At 39.6% G+C, this 21,495-nt stretch overlaps 1 protein-coding gene across 2 annotated transcripts in view; it reads left to right on the top strand.

Moving 5' to 3' along the window:
- The window catches only part of MTDH (metadherin), a 53,611-nt gene extending 35,869 nt beyond the window's left edge, over positions 1 to 17,742 (top strand). For both annotated transcript variants that reach the window (XM_050940938.1, XM_050940937.1), the window contains 5 exons: positions 1,647 to 1,774; positions 2,547 to 2,666; positions 6,565 to 6,684; positions 14,021 to 14,177; positions 15,495 to 17,742. In XM_050940938.1, the coding sequence (XP_050796895.1) occupies positions 1,647 to 1,774; positions 2,547 to 2,666; positions 6,565 to 6,684; positions 14,021 to 14,177; positions 15,495 to 15,565 (596 nt within the window). In that variant the 3' untranslated portion in view covers positions 15,566 to 17,742. The remainder of the gene's footprint in view (positions 1 to 1,646; positions 1,775 to 2,546; positions 2,667 to 6,564; positions 6,685 to 14,020; positions 14,178 to 15,494) is intronic.
- Positions 17,743 to 21,495: the final 3,753 nt, after the last annotated feature.

The raw sequence follows: 21,495 nt of genomic DNA on the forward strand, positions 1-21,495 counted from the left end.
TCTTTTTTCATTCGATTTAATAATACAAACTTGTTTTTTTTATAGCTCTTAGAATCATCTTAGGGTCAGTCACTGTCTGAATTCTAAAGGGTATAGTTATCCAAATTCCTGAGCATGTTGAGCCACTGGGAATGTTTATGCTTACATAGTTTAATAATGTCATGGATATCAAGTAACTGAAATACAAATGTGAGAGAAGAAGTGGGAAACATAAGCGTACATATTTGTGTACATTATCCCCTGTTTCAGATTGGATACAAATAAAAGTACTTAGATGCAGAGGTAGCTCCAGATTGGATAGAAAAGAAAGGACAACTTTGGGATCTTGAAGTGAGAAGCCAGTATTTTGCTAAGGATTTTAGATGTTAGGCTATAATTGGACCATATCAGTCTGTCTTACTACCTTGTACACTAACTTCACCCCAAGGTGGGAGGGAATTCAGTTTTGGCAGTATTTTAAATGATTGGAGAAGTCAATGCATGGACGAAAGGGATGCAAATATAAATATTCTGAATTCAGACTATTCATTGTTGGTAAACAAGGTTTTTGTGTCTCCTCTCCTCTTCTTCTCCTCCCCCCCCCCCCCCGTTCTCCCTTTACGTTAATTTCTTTAGTCTGCTCTCATATTTATGGTACATGACATAAGATGTTAACTTTGAAACCAACTTGTCACTCTGTACAAAAGTGTTTCCACCTTTCTTCATAATTCGCTCTAATCAGTATTTCTACTCTATGAAATATGAATTGACTTATTAAATCTGTCACATTCATCAGTGACAACATATTTGCACAGTCCTCATTGAAATAAACAACCTAATGGAAAAACGTAGCAAAGACCTGAAAAACTTGAAGAAAAATACAGTATGCAAGAACTCAGTAAATCAACTTTTAAGTTCAAGATTGAAAGCAAATCAACAGAACGCATTTCTATACCAGTCTCTTTTCAAAGAGTCACCTTGACTGCTCATACCATGGTTTGAAGAACTGGGCTAACTGTTGAAAATGAGAACTAATATCCTTTTTGTACCAATTTATGCAATAAAGTATCTTTCTTCCAGGATCTTAATTTGTCGGTAAATGTGGATGCAGTTTATAAAGAATTCATATTGATAGCAATTTTAGCCAAGAAAATTAATTTTCCAGAAATTTAAATGTTTGTGGACTTTTTAGTATTTTTTGTACTGTTATTGAAGTAACAGTATTGCCCATCTAGAAGAAAATCACTTTAGAAATTTAAAATATTACAATATTTTAAATATTTAAATTGGTTCTATTGGAGGATCTCAAAGTAATTAGGTCTTATTTTCTGGTACTGTATGACTAGCCAGCAATTCAGTTGCTTTATCAATGGTTTCCATGTTAAATGGAAGCTATGTAACTAATTGCAAGTAAATGTATTCTATTTGATGTTCTGTTTTACGTCCTCAAGCCCTTGTCAAGCGTCTTCTACTTATTAATAAAAAATAAAGCTATAACATTAAAAGTAATAATAATGAGTATTTGTACTATCTTAACAGCAAAAGAATTTAGAGTTTATTACAGAATTGACTTTTGAAGTGCTTCTGGTATTTTTCTGAAAACTGGCAATCGTATTGTAGAGTAGGTAGGTTTTCCTGAAACTGTCATTATTTTTTAATCTTTGTAGATGGTCTTTCATCTGCTGATCCTAGCTCTGATTGGAATGCACCAGCAGAAGAGTGGGGGAACTGGGTAGATGAAGAAAAGGCTTCTTCTGTTCCACAGCCTGATGAACCATTATCTGATGTTCAGAAGGTAGATAACCTAACTTATTGCATACGAAATTTCCTACCTTATCCTTTACTACCTTTTTTGGATTATAGTAGTGCATGGTAGCAATAGTAGTGCATGGTAGCAATAAACAGGTAATTTAATTCCCACATTACGTTCACTTTTCATTGAACATGTATAGTGGTGCTGTTATTGTTACAAACATAAAAGCACAACAGTCAAGAAGGAAAACATTTAATGTGTCACTCCTCATTGCCCAAATTAGCATTGGTATGGGACAGCAATTCCTTGAAATGAACATTTTTCTAAGTGCTTGCATTTTGCTCTGCAGCACTTGCATGCAATTGCAGGTGGATGAAACTTTTTCATAGTATCTTTAATATAGCTTATCATAGCACTGGCTCTACCACCAGTAGGTTCTGGAGTAATTTACAAAGGAAGGGATAGAAGTTGAGTGCTCACTGTAGACTAAAAATGTCGAGCTATTGTGCTAGTATTGAGAGGAAAGCTCACAGTGCCTACCATGACTTTTTGGTATTTTGATTATGCAAAGCAAATATGTCATTATCTTCGGCCATTTGCCATTCAAGTTGCTGTTAACAGTGTTGCTGAATAGCATGAAAAGAATGTTTTCTTTTACCAAAATACTCTTAATTTTACCTGGTCATTTGCAGCTTTAAGAATTTAAGTACAAACGATACAAAGGCTTGACATGCATACTATCTTTAGAAGGTCAGCGAAAAGCAGTGAGAAATTATGCTTTCTTTGGACTCAGTCTTGTACTTCTAATACTCAGGCTTCAGATGATGAAAGAGAAAAAGCAGAGCCAACTCTCCAGAGCTGTACTAGTGGCAAATCCAAGAAGAAGAAGAAGAAGAAAAAGAAGCAAGGTGAAGAAGCTAGCTCTCCTGCACAGGTAAAATAAAATAAGATCTCTCAGGGGCAAAATCCTTGATTAATTTTAAAAGATGCACTTGATTTTTTTCAATACTTTTGAATTGTATTCCATTTCTGGCTTGTCAAGAATTAACGTGATTCTTCAAATACTTGACTGGTGCCAGTTATAAATAGCTGCCTGACTCTCTTGGTGAACATAATTCAAAAAATTGAATCATGTTCATCAGATTCATTCAATGTCAAATATTTCATTGTTGTTCAACAGAAAAATCATGAAACATGAGGGAAAATTTGGATGTTCTTCCCAAACCAGTTCAGTTTCGCTTATCCTAAACTATTTATCAGCAGTTGTTGATGGGCCATATGTGATCATAGGCCACCTCATCATGCAGTTCCCTCTATAAAGCTAAGTCTTGAAACAAGTTAGTCTTTTTGCCCGCACTGCTCCCCTTGTAAGGCTATTTCAGAGTTCATCTTCTAATGGTTAGAACATTTGATTTCAAACCTACATTTTTTCCTTTGGATTGAGCAAATTTGAGAATGTATTAATGAGTCCGTGATAGATTGTATTTCAGAATGTTTCAGTGAATTGTTCCACTTTGAATTCATCTTTCTGAAACATGGTACACCAGAATTGCACATAGTACTCCAGATGAGGTAATAGCACTTCCCTGTCCCTAGTGTAAATACTTCTCCTGATGCATCCTAGATTGCATTAGCCTTTTTCTCTGTTGCTTCCAACTGATATGTCCCCAATTTATAGCAAAATCTTTTGTAATTCGTCCCTAAGTGCATGACCTTGCACTTTGCACTATTAAGTTTTGTTTTACTCCATTTGTGTTACTCCAGTTTTCAAGGTCATCCTGGTCTTCCTGTATGATATGCCAGTCTTCTTTCATATTGACAGTACTTCCCTACTTTGTGTCATCTGCAAATTTTATTAGCACGCTCCCACTCTTTGTGCCAAGGTCATTAATGAAAATGTTAAATAAGATTGTCCCAAGACCGATCCCTGAGGAACTCCACTAGTAGTCTCCATCCAGCCTGGTAATTCACCTTTCAGCTTGACCCATGGTAGTATCCCCTCTAACTAGTTTGTTACCACCTTTCTGTTCTCATTAATTGCCATCATTCCAATTTAACTACTGATTTCCCATGTGGAACTGTATAAAATGCTTTACTGAAATCCAGGTAGATTAAATCCACTGCATTTCCTTTGTCTAGAAAATTGGTTACTTTCTCAAAGAAAGAGATCAGGTTGGTTTGGCATGATCTACTTTTTGTAAAACTATGTTGTATTTTATCCCAGTTACCATTTATCTCAGTCTTTACTCTCTCTTTCAAAATTTATTCTAAGACCTTACAAACATCTGTCAGGGATGGTCTAGATAATACTTAGTCCTGCCATGAGTGCAGGGGACTGGACTAGATGACCTCTCGAGGTCCCTTGCTATGATTCTATGATACAGTTGAGGTCAAACTAATGGGCCTGTCGTTTCCCAGATCATTTTTGTTCCTTTCTTAAATATAGGTGCAATATGAGCGAGCTGGAAGTTCTTTTGGCAGACTCTTATACCATATACCCTAATGATATGGTGGTGATGTGACTTTATCTAAACTCTTACCTAAGATTATGGTTTAGCTTGATTTTTGTATGAAATTCTAAGTCTCCAGGAATCATAACTTCCTAGGAGAAGCTACACTCGATCTCAGCAAGCTAGGTCTGGACAAGATGATAGTTACTACCTGGGCAGGAGTAAGAGTTCCTTAGGTCACCTCAGCAGTTTATAGTATTTGCAAAGAGAGCACAAGTTTCACCTCTATCTAGTGCTACTAGTGTTCCCAGACAGGGTGAGCTCATTCTACTGGGAGAGTAACTACTTCAGCTGCTTGTGCTCAAATGTGTATTAAATACAGGGCTGCTTTTCACAGTTCAGTTTAGACTTTTGACAAATCATTACTGTCTCAAATCTGGAGTCATACTGGATGTTTTTTGGAGGAAAGCATTCCTTCTGTGGGGTTTTTTGTTTTGTTTTGTTTTTGTGTTTTTTTTTAATTGGTCTCACTCCTTGGGACTGTTACTACCTGCCAGCGACTTACAGTGAGACTCTGCAGAGGCAGTTTCGTAAAGAGAGATTTAACCAGTAACTGAGATTTGTAACTAATGCCTTTGGAGAGAGGGAGAAGCACTGTAGATTTACAGTGTCTTACTTGTGGTAAAGAAGAACTGAGGGTTCTAAAGGAGCAGAGCTTCTAAAATCACAGCTTGGAATGCTCAAATTCCACACTCAGTGTTTGAGTTTGTGTCTCTCTTCTGTATAATGGCCTGTGGCTTGAAAGAAACAACTCCTCCAACAGGGATCTGCAGAGGCAATATATTCTGAATTCCAGGTACTATAGTTACATGTAACCTACCCGTCAATTATCCTGTCAAATTGATTCTGTCCAAAGAATCAAGTGCTAACTACACGCTAGTATTTCTAATTTCATTTAATTTTGCATCTCCAGATATGTTTCATAAAGTTCTTGTTTAATACTTTTAGTTCTGATTCTCAGTTTAAGAAAACTACCTTTTTTGGATTAGTATATCAGCATAAATGTACAAAAAGTGAGAATAACTTCTTACCATCCACAGAGCTTATAAACAGTATTAAAAAACCTAAATTGCTTAAATATCTTGCTTGATGGGTGCATATAGAACTGTCAATATGAGAGCCTGTTATAAGGTTGGATTGCTATTACACTAGGATGAACTAGTTTACAGTTTAAATCCAGAACACTAAAGTAGGTCTGACAGCGATTTTCTGATCTGAAAAGTGATTGTGTACAGATGAGAACCTCTTATTCAGTGGATATACTTCCAGTGTGGTCAGTCATATCTGCTGATTTGAGTGACCAAAAAGAAGTACTTTTTAGTTAACAGACGTCAAAGGCAGTTTAAAAAAAAAAAAAAAGCTGAATTCTATTCCTCCTCGTTCACCAACAGAATTGCTACAGTCTGATTGGTTCCATCTGTGCAAGCCGAAGGGAGTGTATGGAGAAGGGATGGTCCAGTGTTTAGGGCATAGCATTGGTCTTGGGACATTTGGGTTCAATTTCCTGCTCTGTCACAGACTTCGTGTGACCTTGGGCAAATCACTAGGCCTCTGTGCCTCAGTTTCCCCCATTTGTAAAATGGGGATAAAAGTATTTTCTTAATTTACATAGGTGATGTGAGGATAAATACATAAAGATTATGAGGTGATCAGATATCGTGGTGGTTGGGGCTATATAAACACCTAAAATAAAATAAAAATATTTCTCTGTAGACCTAATTTGAAGACAGTAGAATTGCATATACATCACTGAGGGCGTAGCTTTTTTTGCATAACCTTCATTAATAGTTTTGATGTATGAAATAAGCTGAGTTCAGGTTTAGTCTGCAGGGCTCATGGTTAGAAATGACTTTTGACTTGTAAACTGAGCATGGAATTAACAAATATCAAACCCCAAATGACAATTTTACACAATCAGTTTTCAGAACAGAACTTCACTTTAAATTTCACACACACTTCCATTTTACATATTCTCACACACTTTGTACATACATTTGAAGTGCTTCATAATTTAAAACACTTAATTATTTTGTTTGTGATAAGTAATTGACTTGTATAGGTTATTGCCTACAGGACATGACTGATTTATCTTGCCTCAATAGATATTTTTGTGTTACATTCTAAAAACTATTTGTAAAAATCCTGGCCTGTACTGCATGTCCAGTTGTATTAATCTAATACTTTCTTTACATGTTTACTTCTCTTAATGTCATTCATGCAACCTAGTTGAGTTAGTATCACAGCGGAACTAAGACTTAACAGAAAAAGGATAAATGGAATTCTTCTGCAGGTAATGGCTCATTCCCTTCTTTTTTTCTGTAGGATGCTGAAGACCTGGATAGAGAGGTTGGAGAGGAATTCCAGGAGGATACTGCAAAAGCTCAACCACAACAGGAAATAGCTTTTTCTTTGAAGACCAGAAGCACTAGTGAACCAGCTGAGGTATGAAATTTAAAAAATGTTATAGTTCCTATTTTGAAATACTCAAGATGAAAAACTGCATTGAAACATTTTATTGACTTGTCTACGTCCTTAACATTACCATCACTTCAGGCTATGTGCTTTCAAATACGAAATAGGCTTGGAACGTTCATTAGGTGCACTTCTGCCTCCTTAATTTAAAGGGCACATCTGCTGACTCAGTAGACTTTTTCCCGGTGTTTATTGTTCAAGAAAGCAAGTATGATTGTATTAACTGGGGGGTTACAAAGTAATAAATCAGACCTGATATAAGAATGGGAGTGAAACTTGGATTATATTGTTTTCTGGCATCCACATTAAGAGAATTGTTAAATTTCAGTTACAAAATCTTTATTCTGGCTCTCTCGGTGAGCTGTGTTGGCCCTTCAGATTCCAGTGTTGGTAGATAGAAAAAACATCTTTAGAATTGTAAACCAAGTAGATTTGCTATGGGGAAGTAACTGAAAAAAATAAGATTCATTTTTGAAATCTGTACTTTCAGGGAATTTAATCTTGTATCTATTACATAATCAATCTTAAAATGCACTCCTATCTCAAGAATTGAAAAATCGGAGGAAATTTGCATGTGGAAGTTGCATGTAACAAGTGTGAAAAGAACTTTGTGTCATCTAAGTCTGTAAATGCACTGGCAGCGAGTTTCATCTCTTTGAAACAGTAAGAGATCTTTTGGTTGTGGGGGAAGAGAGGAGAAAGGAGGCAGACTGCCCCCCTCCCCCCTGCTTCTTTCTCCAGGCAGCAGGATCTTTAGATATTGTCACTGAATGATACACTCATCCTCCAGCACAGGATCTCTGCTTCTGGTAGTAGGCTGGAATCATGTTCAGTGTAGATGGCATTTATATATAAACTGAAAACATAAGAGACACTTTACAAAATTGTGTTACACATAAATGAAATATTGTTTAAAAGTTAAGTAGGCCACTACAACTATGTAGTACTGTTGGTTTTGTCAATTTCTGTTAGTAAAAGATTCTTGTAGTTACGTAATGGCTAAAACTATAAAAGTCACTGAGACTGCTGTTTGGGTGGTACAATTTCTTCTGATGGGTATATGATGTTTAACATAGGTTTCCACTATGGCATGTAAAATTAGAAATTTTTTTAAAAACATTCCTCTGACAAATACAAAACATCATTGATTTTCCAAAGACGACAAGGTCTAAATTTCAAATAGTTATTTATTAGAATAACTTTGTAGCAAAGATCACAGATCGCCCAAAGGAAACAGATATAGTAAGATTTTTATAAAGAATCTGATTTTTTTTCATGATTTATATTTTATGTGAAAATAAAATTCTGAAAATTATATTCGGGCACTAGAGCTACCTAAAATATCATCCTTTTAGTCATCCAGCCTCCCACCTGAAGTGCAGCACCCCATTCAGAATCTTCCATTTGACGGCCAGGGCCTGTTCGCTGAGCAAACTGACTCTCGTCTGCATACCCTGAAAAACACAAGGAACACCATAAAATCCTTGGACACGCATACCCTGGCAACTCAAAGAAAGCCATTTAAGCCTCAGCCCCCTCAACACCGCCCCTTCCCGCCTAGACCTAGGCAGGACTTCTCCCATAGGAGAAGTAGTTACCCACATCGTAGACCATCATGCCCTCCTTTGGAACAGAGCCAGGGCCAATCCAAGCCCCCCTCCCGCCCCCCCGGGTCCTAAGCGCCCATTTTGAAGGTGCGCTCGAGGACAGACTACCAGTGCAAAACCCGGCCAGCTATCCCTTCCTGAAACGTCTATCCCATTTCTACCATGCTGGGTCCCTTATTACATCGGACCGTTGGGTCCTTCACATGATAGAGGCGGGATATTCTATCCACTTCTGATCTATTTCCCCCCCCCCACCCCCCGCCTTCCCTGTCCCTCTTCAGGGACCTTTCTCATGAGCAACTTCTGTACCTCCTGAATGAGGTACTCCTCGCCCTAGGAGCAGTGGAGGAAGTGCCTCAAGAGCTCAGGGGCAAGGGTTTCTACTTGCGCTACTTCCTCGTTCCCAAGGCAAAAGGAGTCTTAAGGCCCATACTGGACCTCAGGGAGCTCAACAAGCACATTGTCAACCTGAAGTTCCGCATGGTCTCCTTGGCCACGATCATCCCCTCTCTGGACCCAGGAGACTGGTATGCCACCCTCGATATGAAAGACGCCTACTTTCACATCTCAGTTGCCCCATCCCACAGACATTTTCTCTGGTTCGTGGTGCATGAGACTACCAGTTCACAGCCCCTTGCATCTTTACCACATGCATGGCTGTCATGGCAGCTTTTCTTCACCATCATCACAATCACGTGTTCCCGTACCTCAATGACTGGCTTATTCAGGGTTGATCTCACCAGCAAGTTCAGTGTCAGGTGCAGTCGGTCATGGACACATTCGACCGCTTGGGCATCATGCTGAATGCCAGCAAATCCATACTCTCACCAACCCAGATGAGAGTTTATCGGAGCAGTCTTAGACGCGAGCCAAGCTCAGGCTTTTCTCCCAGAGGCCCGGCATCTAGCTCTAACAAACATAATCATCAACCTCTGCAGGTTCCCCACCACCATGGTGAGGCAGTGTCTCAAGCTGCTGGGTCACATGGCATCTTGCACCTATGTAGTGCAACATGCCAGACTGTCTCAGACCCCTACAGACGTGGTTTGCGTCTGTATATCGACCGGGCCACAACAACCTAGATATGGTGCTTATAGTCCTGAGCCCCACACTTGACTCCCTGCGCTGGTGGCTGAACTCTCAAATGGTAGGTACTGGGGTCCCGTTTCATCCTCCTCAACCCACCCTGACTCCGGTCACAGATGCATCCACGCTAGGATGGGGGGACTCACCTCAAAGACCTGACAACGCTGGGTCTGTGGCAGGAAAACGGGCTAACTCTCCAGATCAGTATCAAGGAACTCAGGGTGATCCTTCTTGCATGCCAAGCGTTCCTTCCCCACCTATGAGACCATTGTGTGGAAGTTCTGACAGACAACACCACGACCATGTTTTATCTGAACAAACCAGGCAGAGCCTGATCATTGCCGCTCTGCCACAAAGCCCTTCTTCTGTGGGAGTTTTGATGAGCCCATTCCATCACTTTTCAAGCTTCGTACCTGCTGGGTGTTCAAAACGTGCTGGTGGACAGCTTGAGCGAACGCTTCCTCACGCGCGAATGGTCGATTCGCCCGGAAGTCATCTGCTCGATCTTCCGCACCTGGGGGTTTCCCCGAATCGACCTGTTCGCTTTGTGGACCAATAGGAAATGCCCAGCCTTCTGCTCCTTCAGCGATCACAGTCCGGGCTCGATCAGGGATGCTTTCCTGATCTTGTGGTCGGGCCAGCTTCTCTACGCCTTTCTGCCATTTCTGTTGATACCCAAAGTACATCTCAAGGTCCGCAGGGACAAGACGGATGTCTTACTGGTGGCCCCTGCCTGGGGCCTGCCAGTGCTGGTATCCCACCCTGGTGGATCTATCGATATGGGCACCCCAACATCATCCTCTCAGTCCCGACCTGATTTCGCAGAACCAAGGTTGTCTCCTACACCCGGACCTTCAGTCGCTCCATCTTATGGCCTGGAGGATCTGTGGTTAAACCAGGCTGAGCGCGCTTGCTCGGACTTAGTATGATGCATACTCCTGGAAAGCCATAAACCCTTTACCAGACTCACAAAGCTAAATGGAAAAGGTTTTCCACATGGTGTGCCCAGCGGCAGGTATCGCTGCTCCAAGCTCCAATACTCTGCATCCTGGACTACTTGATGCACTTGAAAGACCAACATCTAGCTTTCAGTTCCCTTAAGGTTCACCTCACGGCCATTTCAGTATTCCATCCAGGAGCGGCAGGACGCTCAGTGTTTGCACACCCAGTCGTGTGGCGCTTCCTGAAAGGTTTGGAAAAGATCCATCCCCCGATGAAACCTCCTGTGCCAGCCTGGGACCTGAACGTGGTTCTCTCCTGTCTGATGGGGTCTCCTTTCAAGCCACAGGCTTCCTGTTCACTCCTCTACCTTTCCTGGAAGGCCGCCTTTCAGGTGGCCATTACTTTGGCATGCTGGGTTTCCAAGCTATGAGCTCTCACATGTGAATCACTTTATACTATCTTCCACAAAGATAAAGTTCAGCTAAGGCCTCGCCCAGCCTTCGTGCCGAAAGTGGTATCTCATTTCCATGTAAGCCAGGACATTTTCCTGCCAGTTTTCTACCCGAAACTGCATGCCAACCTTCGGGAGCAGTGTTTTCATTCACTGGACATTAGAAGAGCTCTTGCCTTCTATATAGACCGCACAAGGTCATTCCATAAGACGACCCAGCTGTTCGTCACCATTGCGGAATGGATGAAGGGCACTCTGGTCTCTGCCCAGCGAATATCTTCATGGATTACCGCATGTATCTGTATCTGCTACAGTCTGGCAAAAGTCCCTCCGCCTGCTGTTACGGCTCACCCTACAAGGACTCAGGCATCGTCTATGGCCTTTCTGGCAAATGTGCCCCTTCAGGACATCTGCAGGGCTACCACATGGGCCTCAGTGCATACCTTCACGTCACACTACGCCATAGTCCAGCAATTACGTGATGACGCTGCCTTTGATAGGGCTATTCTTCAGTCTGCATTACCTTGACTCCGACCCCTCCTCCAAGGTAAGGCTTGGGAGTCACCTAAGGGATTGATATGAGAGAGCACTCGAAGAAGAAAAAACAGTTACTCTCCTCTTTGTAACTGTTGTTCTTCGAGATGTGTTGCTCATATCTATTCCATTTCCCCTACACACACCTTCCCCTCTGTCAGTGTAGCCGGCAAGAAGGAATTGAAGGGGGGTCAAGCCGGCAGGGCCTTATATAGAGCGCCATATCGGCGCCACTCCAGCAGACTCCACAGCTGGCCCAACGGGTAGCTGCTAGGGAAAAGTTTTCCGACTTCCGTGCACCAGGCGTGTGCACACACCTAACTGGAATAGATATGAGCAACACATCTCAAAGAACAACAGTTACAAAGAGGTGAGTAACTGTTTTATCAGTGTGGCTGACTATCTGTAACGGACAGCAATGTCCTTGCTGAATGATACTGTTGTCCAAGTAATAACGAGGTTGCTTTTTCAATTGAGAATAGATGAGTCTGCTGTAGACTTGCCCTGCTTATCCTTGGTTGGAGGGTACTGAAGGTAATCTTGTACTCTTATTCATCTTCACCTAGGGGTGGGGAAGGCATACAGAAGAATGGATTGCAGTATCAGTATGCTGATGCTACATAATTATATCCCATTTTATTAACTCATTCTTGACTGTCATCCAGTGAACAGACTTTCTAAGTAACTCTTATTATGATGAGAAAACAGGTTAAAACTACCCAAAAGAAGACTGAGGGTAACGATTATTGTTTTAATCAGTTTGACAGATGTGCCTGTCTTTTCTGGAGACCACGGAGGGTGTTGGCAAAATAGGTCAGAGAATAGACAACTTTCTTGCTTTCTGAGCCTGGACATAATGTTGTAGTTATTACCATCTGACAAGTCCCTGTCTGCAAGGCTGACCTGCCTCCACCATCCATAACTTTGTGAAATCTAGACTAGATTACTAGGTGCTCCATAGTTTGGCTTCCTTTGAAATTGATTTATAACAAGCTGCAAAATTAGCCTCTTAGGATACATCTACACAGCAAAAAAGACCCAGGGCAGTGAGTCTGAATCTGGGTCAACAGACTCGGGCTTTTGCTGCAGGGCTAAAAATAGCAGTTTAGACATTAAGGATTGAGCTGGAGATGGCTCCAAGACTCTCCTCACTCACTGAATTTCAGAGCCCAGGCTGCACCTAAAGTGTCTACATTGCTAGTTTTAGCCCAGCAGCACAAGCCAAAGTCTATTGACTTTGGATCTGCTGCAGGTGTGTTTTGCTATGTAGATGTACCCTTACATGCTACTCACGATAGCAAATGAAATTGAGTCAGTCGTGCTCATCCTTTGGGACCTGCTCTAACTCATGGCATTCTACCGGATTCAATTGGATATCCTTGTATATAAAGACTTCCATAACTGAGAAATTATTCTTAGCTATGTGGGTATTTCTTGTAAAAGTTTTTATTGTAAGGTTCCCATAAAGTTTTTTATTATAAGGTGCTCAGATGTCATGACTGGGTACAATACAAATCAGTAGATATAAAATCTAAGCCCTTTGTACTTGAGTAGTACATAGGGTTTATGATCTTGCCTGTCCATTACAATCAGTTTTTTGTCCCTAGACTCAGTCATCGTGGGGCTGAAGGCAGACCTTTTCTCAGTACTCTGACACTTGCCTTGGTAGCGTCAAGTCCAAGCTGCTTTATCCTATCTGTAACCACTTTTTATAGAGACCCTACATTGTCTTTTCATCTGTTACCCATTCTCTCCCTTACTCCTGTGGATTTAAGTCCTTTTTAGTCAAGTAGTTTACCCTGAAAGTTGGAGTTTTTTCTTGTGCCATATTCCTTTTTGTTCTGGCTGGTGTTTGGGGTGGCTACCTTTCTGATTTTTGTGTTTTGGCTTGTATTTTATTGTGCTTGAATCCAGATAAGTGCCATACAAATAGGTTACATAAAATGGTTTTACTTAAAATACAAGTGCTGCCTGCAATACTTGAACGTGTGTATCTCCAAAAAAGCATGCAGTAATTGAATTTGCTTTTTTGAAATACTATAAATGTAGCTAATGGGATAATGCTATAAAGTATCTTTCCATTAGGCCATTATACAGTGGTCACCATTAAAATCTTACAAATTTTGCAAGTATGTAATGTTTTTGTAGTACTACTAGTAGTATGACTGTACAGACATGGTATTGTGAATACTTAAGCAACATTAACTAGACACTTTCTGATTACTGTAGAATGTGTGATCTTATGAACCTTGTAGTAATTGAAGTTGTATAGTCCTGCTTAAATGATCAATTGTATTACTATGAAATAAAAAGTGTGTAATATTTCACAGTGCACTACGCAGCTGTAATAAATACATTCCTGTAAACTAGATCAAATTCTTTCTATCCTTTGGGTTATTTTTCCTTTCTCCTCACTCCAGTTACTTTGACTAGAGGAATGAAATGGCCTAGTAGTCCTGTAAACATTTATTCAAACTAATTCAGTTTTTTCACTAGAGGGCAGCCATGATCTTATGACTGTTGGTAAAATTTGACAAGACATGGATCGTAGTGTAGACTTGTTTTCAGTATTATCCTTTCAGAATACCTGTAAGTATTCAGCCAGAAATGCTAGTGCTTAAACAATTCGTAATGTTATATACTCTATACTTTACCAAATTAATCCAAAAAATGTTTTTCAAAATAGCCTGAGGAGACTCCTCCACTTGCTGTTTCTACTGAGCCATCTGTAATTGTATCAGAGTGTGATTCTGACAAGATCTCTTCCCAAGTGCCACAGATGCTACAAGAGACAGATGTTTCCAGTCCTAATATTAAACAAAACAGTGTGCCTCCTCCACAAAGTAAGTAACACTCAGTATGAAGGTCAAGTCATGCTGACTCTTTTTCAGTTAAATTTACATGCTTAGTAACTGGGAGTACTATTTAACCATCTGCTGGGTGCGGGGAGGAGAGAAGGAAGACCTGTATTTGGCAAATGCAGTAGCTTTTTGCTGTATGGAAACCTGGATTCAAATCTTTTTTTGTTTCACAAATGAAACTGGTGCCTAGTGTTTGAGTCCCTACTGGACGTTTGTATCAGGCTGTGGAATATGAACAATTCAGCATACTTGGTAAATTCTGCTTACTAAAGTCTCAACTGGAGATTCATGTTATGACTAAGATGCTTTGGCAGACTTATATGAAAAGCTTGTACAACACCGACCTGTCTTGTTACTAACTGTAAGAAGTCCTATTAGTCTTGATTATCTTTTCTATTTTGGAATTTGTAAGGGCCAATCACTGTAGTATTTAAGGACCAGCCTTGTTGAAAAACATTAACAGTTGAATTGTTTTTTCTTTGGATTGAGCATATTTGAGTATTAATGCATCAGTGGTAGATTGTAGTTCAGAATGTTTCAGTGAATTGTATTAGTCATGAAAGAGCAAGTGATAACATGGGAGTAGCTGGGTACTGGGTAGGTGGATGTGGTATATGGCTTTCTGCCATACGCACCTCAGCCTAAGCTATTGGTGGTGGTATGGTTTTTGTTTGCATTGTGCTAATTAATACCTAGTGGCTCCAAACCAGAGATCAGGAACCCGTACTCATGTGTATCAAAAAGATGGTGCCTACCTCAAAGAGCTTGCAATGTAAGTACATGAGGGGAGCCAACAGATGGATACAACAAATGCGGAGAGGGGAGAGTACAAGGTGACAGTGAGATTGATTTGTGTATTTAAAGTGTCTAGAAAAGAACAGGCTAGTAGACTAGACTGCTGTCACTTGAGTACTAATAATTTAGAGAATCCTAACTTCTTAGCTACGAAAGGGCTGAAAAGCTTACTGTTGTGTAATAATTTGAAAGATTCCTAAATATTTTAAAGTACAAAACCAGAGCCCATCATGTGAGAGGAATTTAAGCAATAGACTATTTTAAATGTAGGTTGTCATCTTTTGCATGGCTGATCAAATTGTACTTGCCATGTAGGGGGGAGAGGGGGGAGTAGAACTTTGCAAAAAAAAACCCTGTTTAAACAGTACATGCTATATTTCTGCATAACTTCATCTTATATTAATGTGAAATGTACTGAATTAATATTTTTGAAGTGAATTGTGCATAAATGTCCTGAACCTTTACATGTGTTTCATTTTGGTTTTTGTTACAACTTTTTTTTAGCCAAGTCTGAAGATAGCTGGGAGTCCCCAAAACAAGTTAAAAAGAAGAAAAAAGCAAGAAGGGAAACGTGAATTGCCTGAGATGGATGTACTTTGGTGAAACGCTGTCATGAAGATTATGCTGTTTATGCAATAATTTGTGAACATGTACAGAATTTTATATATTTCAACTGATTTTTAAAACAGAACTGCTGTGAACACAACCATCTTTAAAAAGGAATCAAAGGAAATTGTGATAGAGCAGCAGAAAGTGCTACAGTGCTGGAAGATGCTTTGAAGAGTCGTTTGTTTTTTTTTCCACTGTAAGGGAAAGATCTTAAAATTAAAAAAAATCCCTGGTTTTACAACACAGTACCCTGTTTACAACAGATTATGCCCTATCTCATCTGCAGCTGGGAATAAAGTCTTGGTTGTTTTTTTAAGAAAGGGTTGTCTGTAAAATAGTTGTCTATAAAATAGGTGGTGTTTCTTGCATCTCTTTTGAGTGATGCATAAGAAACTGAGATGTCTACCATTTGATTTTGCTTCATGCCTAAATAAGTGCTTTGATTAAATACATAATCTGCCATATTTTTACAATATGCTGGTTAGCCAAGCATGCTAGCCATTAAAGGAATCACAAGTGCAAATAAAATCATTAAATAAAAATCCATTTGTACAGTTCAACCTTCATGGTTTATTATAAAAAGTTAAAGAAAATAAAAATTGGTGGGCTAAAAGGCTGAGAATGTGATTGCTGAAACTTGAGTATGGTTCATGAAGTTATTTTTGATAGCCTCTATTGCATTACTTGAATTGTTCAAAGTAACAGTATATTTTAATTAAGAATGTGGCAATGTGCATAAAATCAGTTCTATTGTTTTCTACTTGATCCTTTATTTTTTTTTCAGTTGGTGAGTTCAGACTCTCATTTAAAATCATCCCTGATCATTTTTAAACTCTTAAAATAAAATTCATATTTCCCTTTCCCCTTATCATTTACCTTTCCCTTTGTTTTTTTTCAAGCAAGATCAGCTGTTTTCATTCACTAACTGTACAGGACTTTAAGGATTTGGTGGAGAATGAAAGAATGGCTTCAGACAGCTTTAATTGACATTGTCAAGACCACCAGTTATCAGGAATACATTTTTTTTTTTTTACTGCCTTAACCTGTAGTATGTAGAATATGCATCTAGACTTCTTGAAGAGGATTAGTGTTTTTATAAGAAATTCCATGCAAGTGTAGCAGTTGTAAAATAAAGAATATTTCCCACTTGAAACTGTTGATTAAAGTGGTGTTTGAGAATTGTCATTATGTTCAGGCACTGTGTAATTGCATCGTATGAAACTGGCAGGTTTCTTTGTATCTCTAAATGTACACTGTAAATAGCCTTTCCAAACTTGTTTCATAAGGACCATAATTAACATCACTTACTGAATTCTGGTAAAGAGCCATGATTTATTTCATGTGATTGACTTTGGTTTTTGTGTGGCAAAGAAATGAAGCTGTAACCAATGGTACTGATCAGCCATCCACTATTATCTTATACAGGACTGCAGTTTGATAGTATTTACCTGCAAGACAAGAATAGTTAAAGAAACAAGCTGATTTTAATTGTACTGAAGACATGCCTTACTAATTGACAGCTTTCCTAATAAATGAATACTAACTTATACTGGTATCAATACCTATGTCAAGAACATGGCAAATGTGTTTATATATTCAAAAGTTTTGTTTAATTCAATGACATTTCTAAGTTGATTTGTTTAAAATAAATTGAGCAAATTGATAATATTGTTTTATTTACTGGAAGGGAGTAATGCTTAAGCCTTGATGCCTATCCAGGATTCCATGTAAACTGAACTGAAATACAGTTTTCCACAGGGATTTTTAAAAAGAGAATGTTAAAAATGAAATCATGTAAAGTGCTATTGCTTGTAAATAACGTTTCCATTTTGCTTGCGTTTTTTTGTAAGTGTGACAAATACTTTACCTGTTTTAAATTTAGGTTTATAGTGAATGTCCAGAATTGTTCTTGCATGGTTCCCAGTCTCTACACTTGGCTAGAAATGGCATTCTGAGGAGGAGTTTGAGGACCTTAAGTAATGATGTTTCCCAAAAAAGCTTTAAAAATTGGATGACTTAAGTGTTATATTTTTTCGTCTCTCTTGACAGAGGGAGTTGTCTGCTTAGGGTTGCCAAATAAGTCCTTGAATCACTTGACATCTTAATACTAGTTGCAAATAATGCAGACTTGCTGCTAAACGAACTTCTGTTCCTAATTTACGCACATTAATTTTCAGCTGCCCAGTCTTCCCTTCAGAATGCTGTCCACTTAGCAGCATTCCCAGTCATTTTTTCACTAGGAAGTATATGGATTGATTGTCTTGGAAAATTGGACACTAATCTTATTTGACAAAAATGGCCCCAAAGGAAGATGAAACTTGTCTATGAATGTTGTTTTAAAAATATCTACGTATTGCTTTTCTTTTACCCAAGTAACAGGTAGTCTTAATAATAAACTGTACACCTGGAGCAGAGAGAGAAAACAATACAGTTTAAAGAAATTAAGATGCTCATTTTGCTGAATGTGTGGAATGTTTTCATGATTGAATCTAACGTATTGTTCTTTGTAATATTTCCCAAATGCTTTATATACACAACTTTACAGAAATTGTGGTTGTGATGTATAAGTGGATAGTTGTTGCATGGTTTAATTTCTTTTGTTTTTCTTTTGGGAAAATGTACAGAATTCCTAGTGCTTTGTTACAAAGCTAGCAACCTGCAAGTTGGTTCAAGGTGGATGAAAACTGTATTTCTGATATCTCCTTTCATAAACTTAAAGGAAAACTTACAGTAGAAAAACCTTATGAAAATATTTACTGAAGAATGTAGACATTAAAAATGAATTTTCAAAACCGTTTATAGAAATGCCACTAGTATCACTATTTCTCTCTCAGAATTTTCTCATTGGAAGCTGCCATTTTACCAGTAGTTCCCATCTGGAAGCCTGATCTGAGGAATAGGTCTTGAGTGAATGTGTGACTAAAGTAGACTTTCAAAGTTCGTAAACTGCATTATGGCTAATGTAAATGGTAAGTAATTAAATTTACTCAGAAGGTTCTCAGTTCAATAAGGTAATGTAAAACATCTTTGGAATTCTTGTAGTCATGTATTCAAGTTTCTTTTATATTCCACATCCTAATCTGCATACTACTGTCAAGAGGGCAGATCTTTATTTGTTTTTTAAATTTTTCTCTTCAGCCAAATATACCAGTCTAGACTCTAGAGAGTGGACAGTAGGATGAAGATAGGAAAACAAAACTTTGATGTTAGCCCAACAGTTCATACCAGCTGAGTTCCCATCTTCATGCAGGTGAATAATTTGCACCTCCATTTGGGCTGTGGAGTTCTGATTATCAGGTTTTTAGCTGTGGATTTAGTCAATATTAGTTAAGGGTTCACTTGTGAGAGTCCCTTGAACTTTCTGTACAGTCATTCACCTATTTTTCTTGCTTCCGTTCAGAGGCACTGATTACTGTCCAAGTGGATAGAGTGAGTTCCCAATTCTTTTAGGGGCCTGGAGCCAAGGGAACCAGCTGAAGGAACCTTGGGAAAATGAGGACAGACAGCATGTGGCTCCCCAGGTGTTACTAGATCCTCTCTCTGGTAGTGTTGTGTTAAGTCCAGCAGTTCTTCTGACTTTTCTGTCCTGTTGTGAACACGCTCATGAGGTGGAAAAAATAAATCCTTTTTCAGGGACAGCATTCTGAATATTATTCTAGACTATTTTGTACGGCAAGTTGCTTTGAATATTGATTTGCATAAGCACAGAACTCCAAAACCCAACAGTCTGCTAGTTACTTTAAACCTGCTCGTGTTCAATCATAGCTATACTTGCTGGCACTGGAACTCATTTTAACGAAGATAGCCTAGCCATACAAAGGGTCTCCCTCTCAACTTACGTACCTGTTGACAACTTCATTTTTTAAATACTTCCCTATTGTACTAAGCTTATTTGTCTGGTGAATTGAAGTAATGTTGGTTCTCCAGTGGAACCCAGGATATGTTCAGTGTTTCAGGCTAAACTTCTAGTACAACAATGGCCAGTGTTCTGAAATTCTAAAACAAAACAAAGCAGTTTCAGCTAACTTGTGTTTTTGCTACTCATGGCTCAATGTTGGATCAAAATTCTGGCAGTCTCAGATGAGGATTTGTGCAGCTCAAGCAATTGTAGCAAGTAGTCTCTTAACATAAATTTTACTCAGTATGTCACTTTCAGCACATGCTGGGGGAGAAGGTACAGTTCAGTAAGGACTCAACCACTCACAATGAACTCTTAAGGGGAGCTGGGACCAAAAGGAACTCCAGGTGTTTGCCCAGGCATGGACTCCCTTATCTGACTTTTTGGTGCTGAATCTTTCACATAGCTACTCCATGAAATTTCCCTTGGTGTAATTGTATTTGTTCCTTCCCATTTCAAAGTTCTAATCTTGCAAGTTGCTGTGTTACTTGGCCACCATGATTCCTATATGTTTGTCTGACTGGGGAGGTGTCAATCCTGTTAAGGTGCCAATAGATACTTGCACAGGAGCAGACCACTGTTCAGGACAGTGGATTTGGGGGTCACTGTGGCACTTTAAACTGAAAAAGTTGTTAGTGGGCTATCAAATGGTGTTTAGGTTTCTATCCAAAGGATAGCACTTATATGACCATCCATATCTAGACAGCTAATACAAGCAAAATCATTTGCAAGGATCACCCAAATTGTCAATGCAGTTTGGTCCTTCCCGGAAGCTCATGCTGGGTTATAAAGGTGGCCAGAAGTGAACCATCCCACCTCGTGCTGCTGTAACTTGGAACTGGGCTACATTCTTGAGCACCCATCACCAGTCTTGTGATGAAGTGTCTATCATTTTGCTATAATTACAGAGCTATTGAACACAAGGGTCAGGAGAGTCTGAGCCTCAGCCAGAGTGACTTAAAGTGGGAACTGTCACGTGGTGAGCGTCCTTGATAATGATGGGAAATGTAGGTGGTTGTCCGTGCCTTCACCCATGTGACTTCAAACAGGCATACACCATTTTCATCTGACAAATAGAGAAGGTCCTCCAGAAAACAACCACATCAACGGATAAAGATTGCTCTGATCGTTCCAAAGTGGTCCCGGAGACATCTCTATCTGGTCCTCATAAACCTAATGCTCAGTTTATGCCATCCATCTTCCTCAGGCATGATCTGTTTTCCTGTGGCCAGTGCTATATCCCCTACAGCTTTGGGGGAGAGAGTGTTTTTTGGGAGTAGGGAATGTGCACTGTGCTACACGTGGTAAGTTTTCTACTTGTGCTGATGTGCTTTCAGGTGTTTTGGTTTGTGTTACTGCACAAAGAGAGTCTTGTATTTGTTTAATCTTGACGTTCCTAACTTAACCTCTGAAATAAGCAATAAGTTTGCTAGTTGCCTGTAGGTTCAAGCTGTGGCTATGTGATCGGTAAAAAGATCACTCTGGCTGAGTATCACTGAAGAATTATCCCAGTTTCTTAACAAAGTTGACAAGCTCAAACCAGACTTATAACTCCTTGCAGGCCTTACCTTATCCTGAATGCTTTCATGACTTCTCCTTTTCAGTCCTTATGCTTGATACTGGAAAGATTTCTGATCTTAAAGTGATCTTTTAGTGGCCATCTCCTCAACCATGTGAGTTGAACAGTTAGAATGTCTACCGTGCTGCTGGGAATCAGCCTCCCAGCCCAGGTAGACAGACTCATGGTAGTGGGGCTCAAGCTAGTGCATTAAAAATTGTGTGTGGACATTGTGGCTCCAGCAGAGGCTTGGGCTAGCTACCCGAACTCGGACTCGGTTGGCAGGAGTGGGGTGGTGGGAGCATGAGAGCTTGACCTGCTGCACAAGCCACAATGTCTGTACTGCTATTGTTAGCATGCTAGCTCAAGCAGTGCTTCTGAGAGTCTGTCTACCTGCACTAGGCAGCTTGCTCCCAGCTGCAGTGTACATGTACCCCTAG

Source organism: Gopherus flavomarginatus, chromosome 2, assembly GCF_025201925.1.
Source record: "Gopherus flavomarginatus isolate rGopFla2 chromosome 2, rGopFla2.mat.asm, whole genome shotgun sequence".
Taxonomy (NCBI): Eukaryota; Metazoa; Chordata; order Testudines; family Testudinidae; genus Gopherus; species Gopherus flavomarginatus.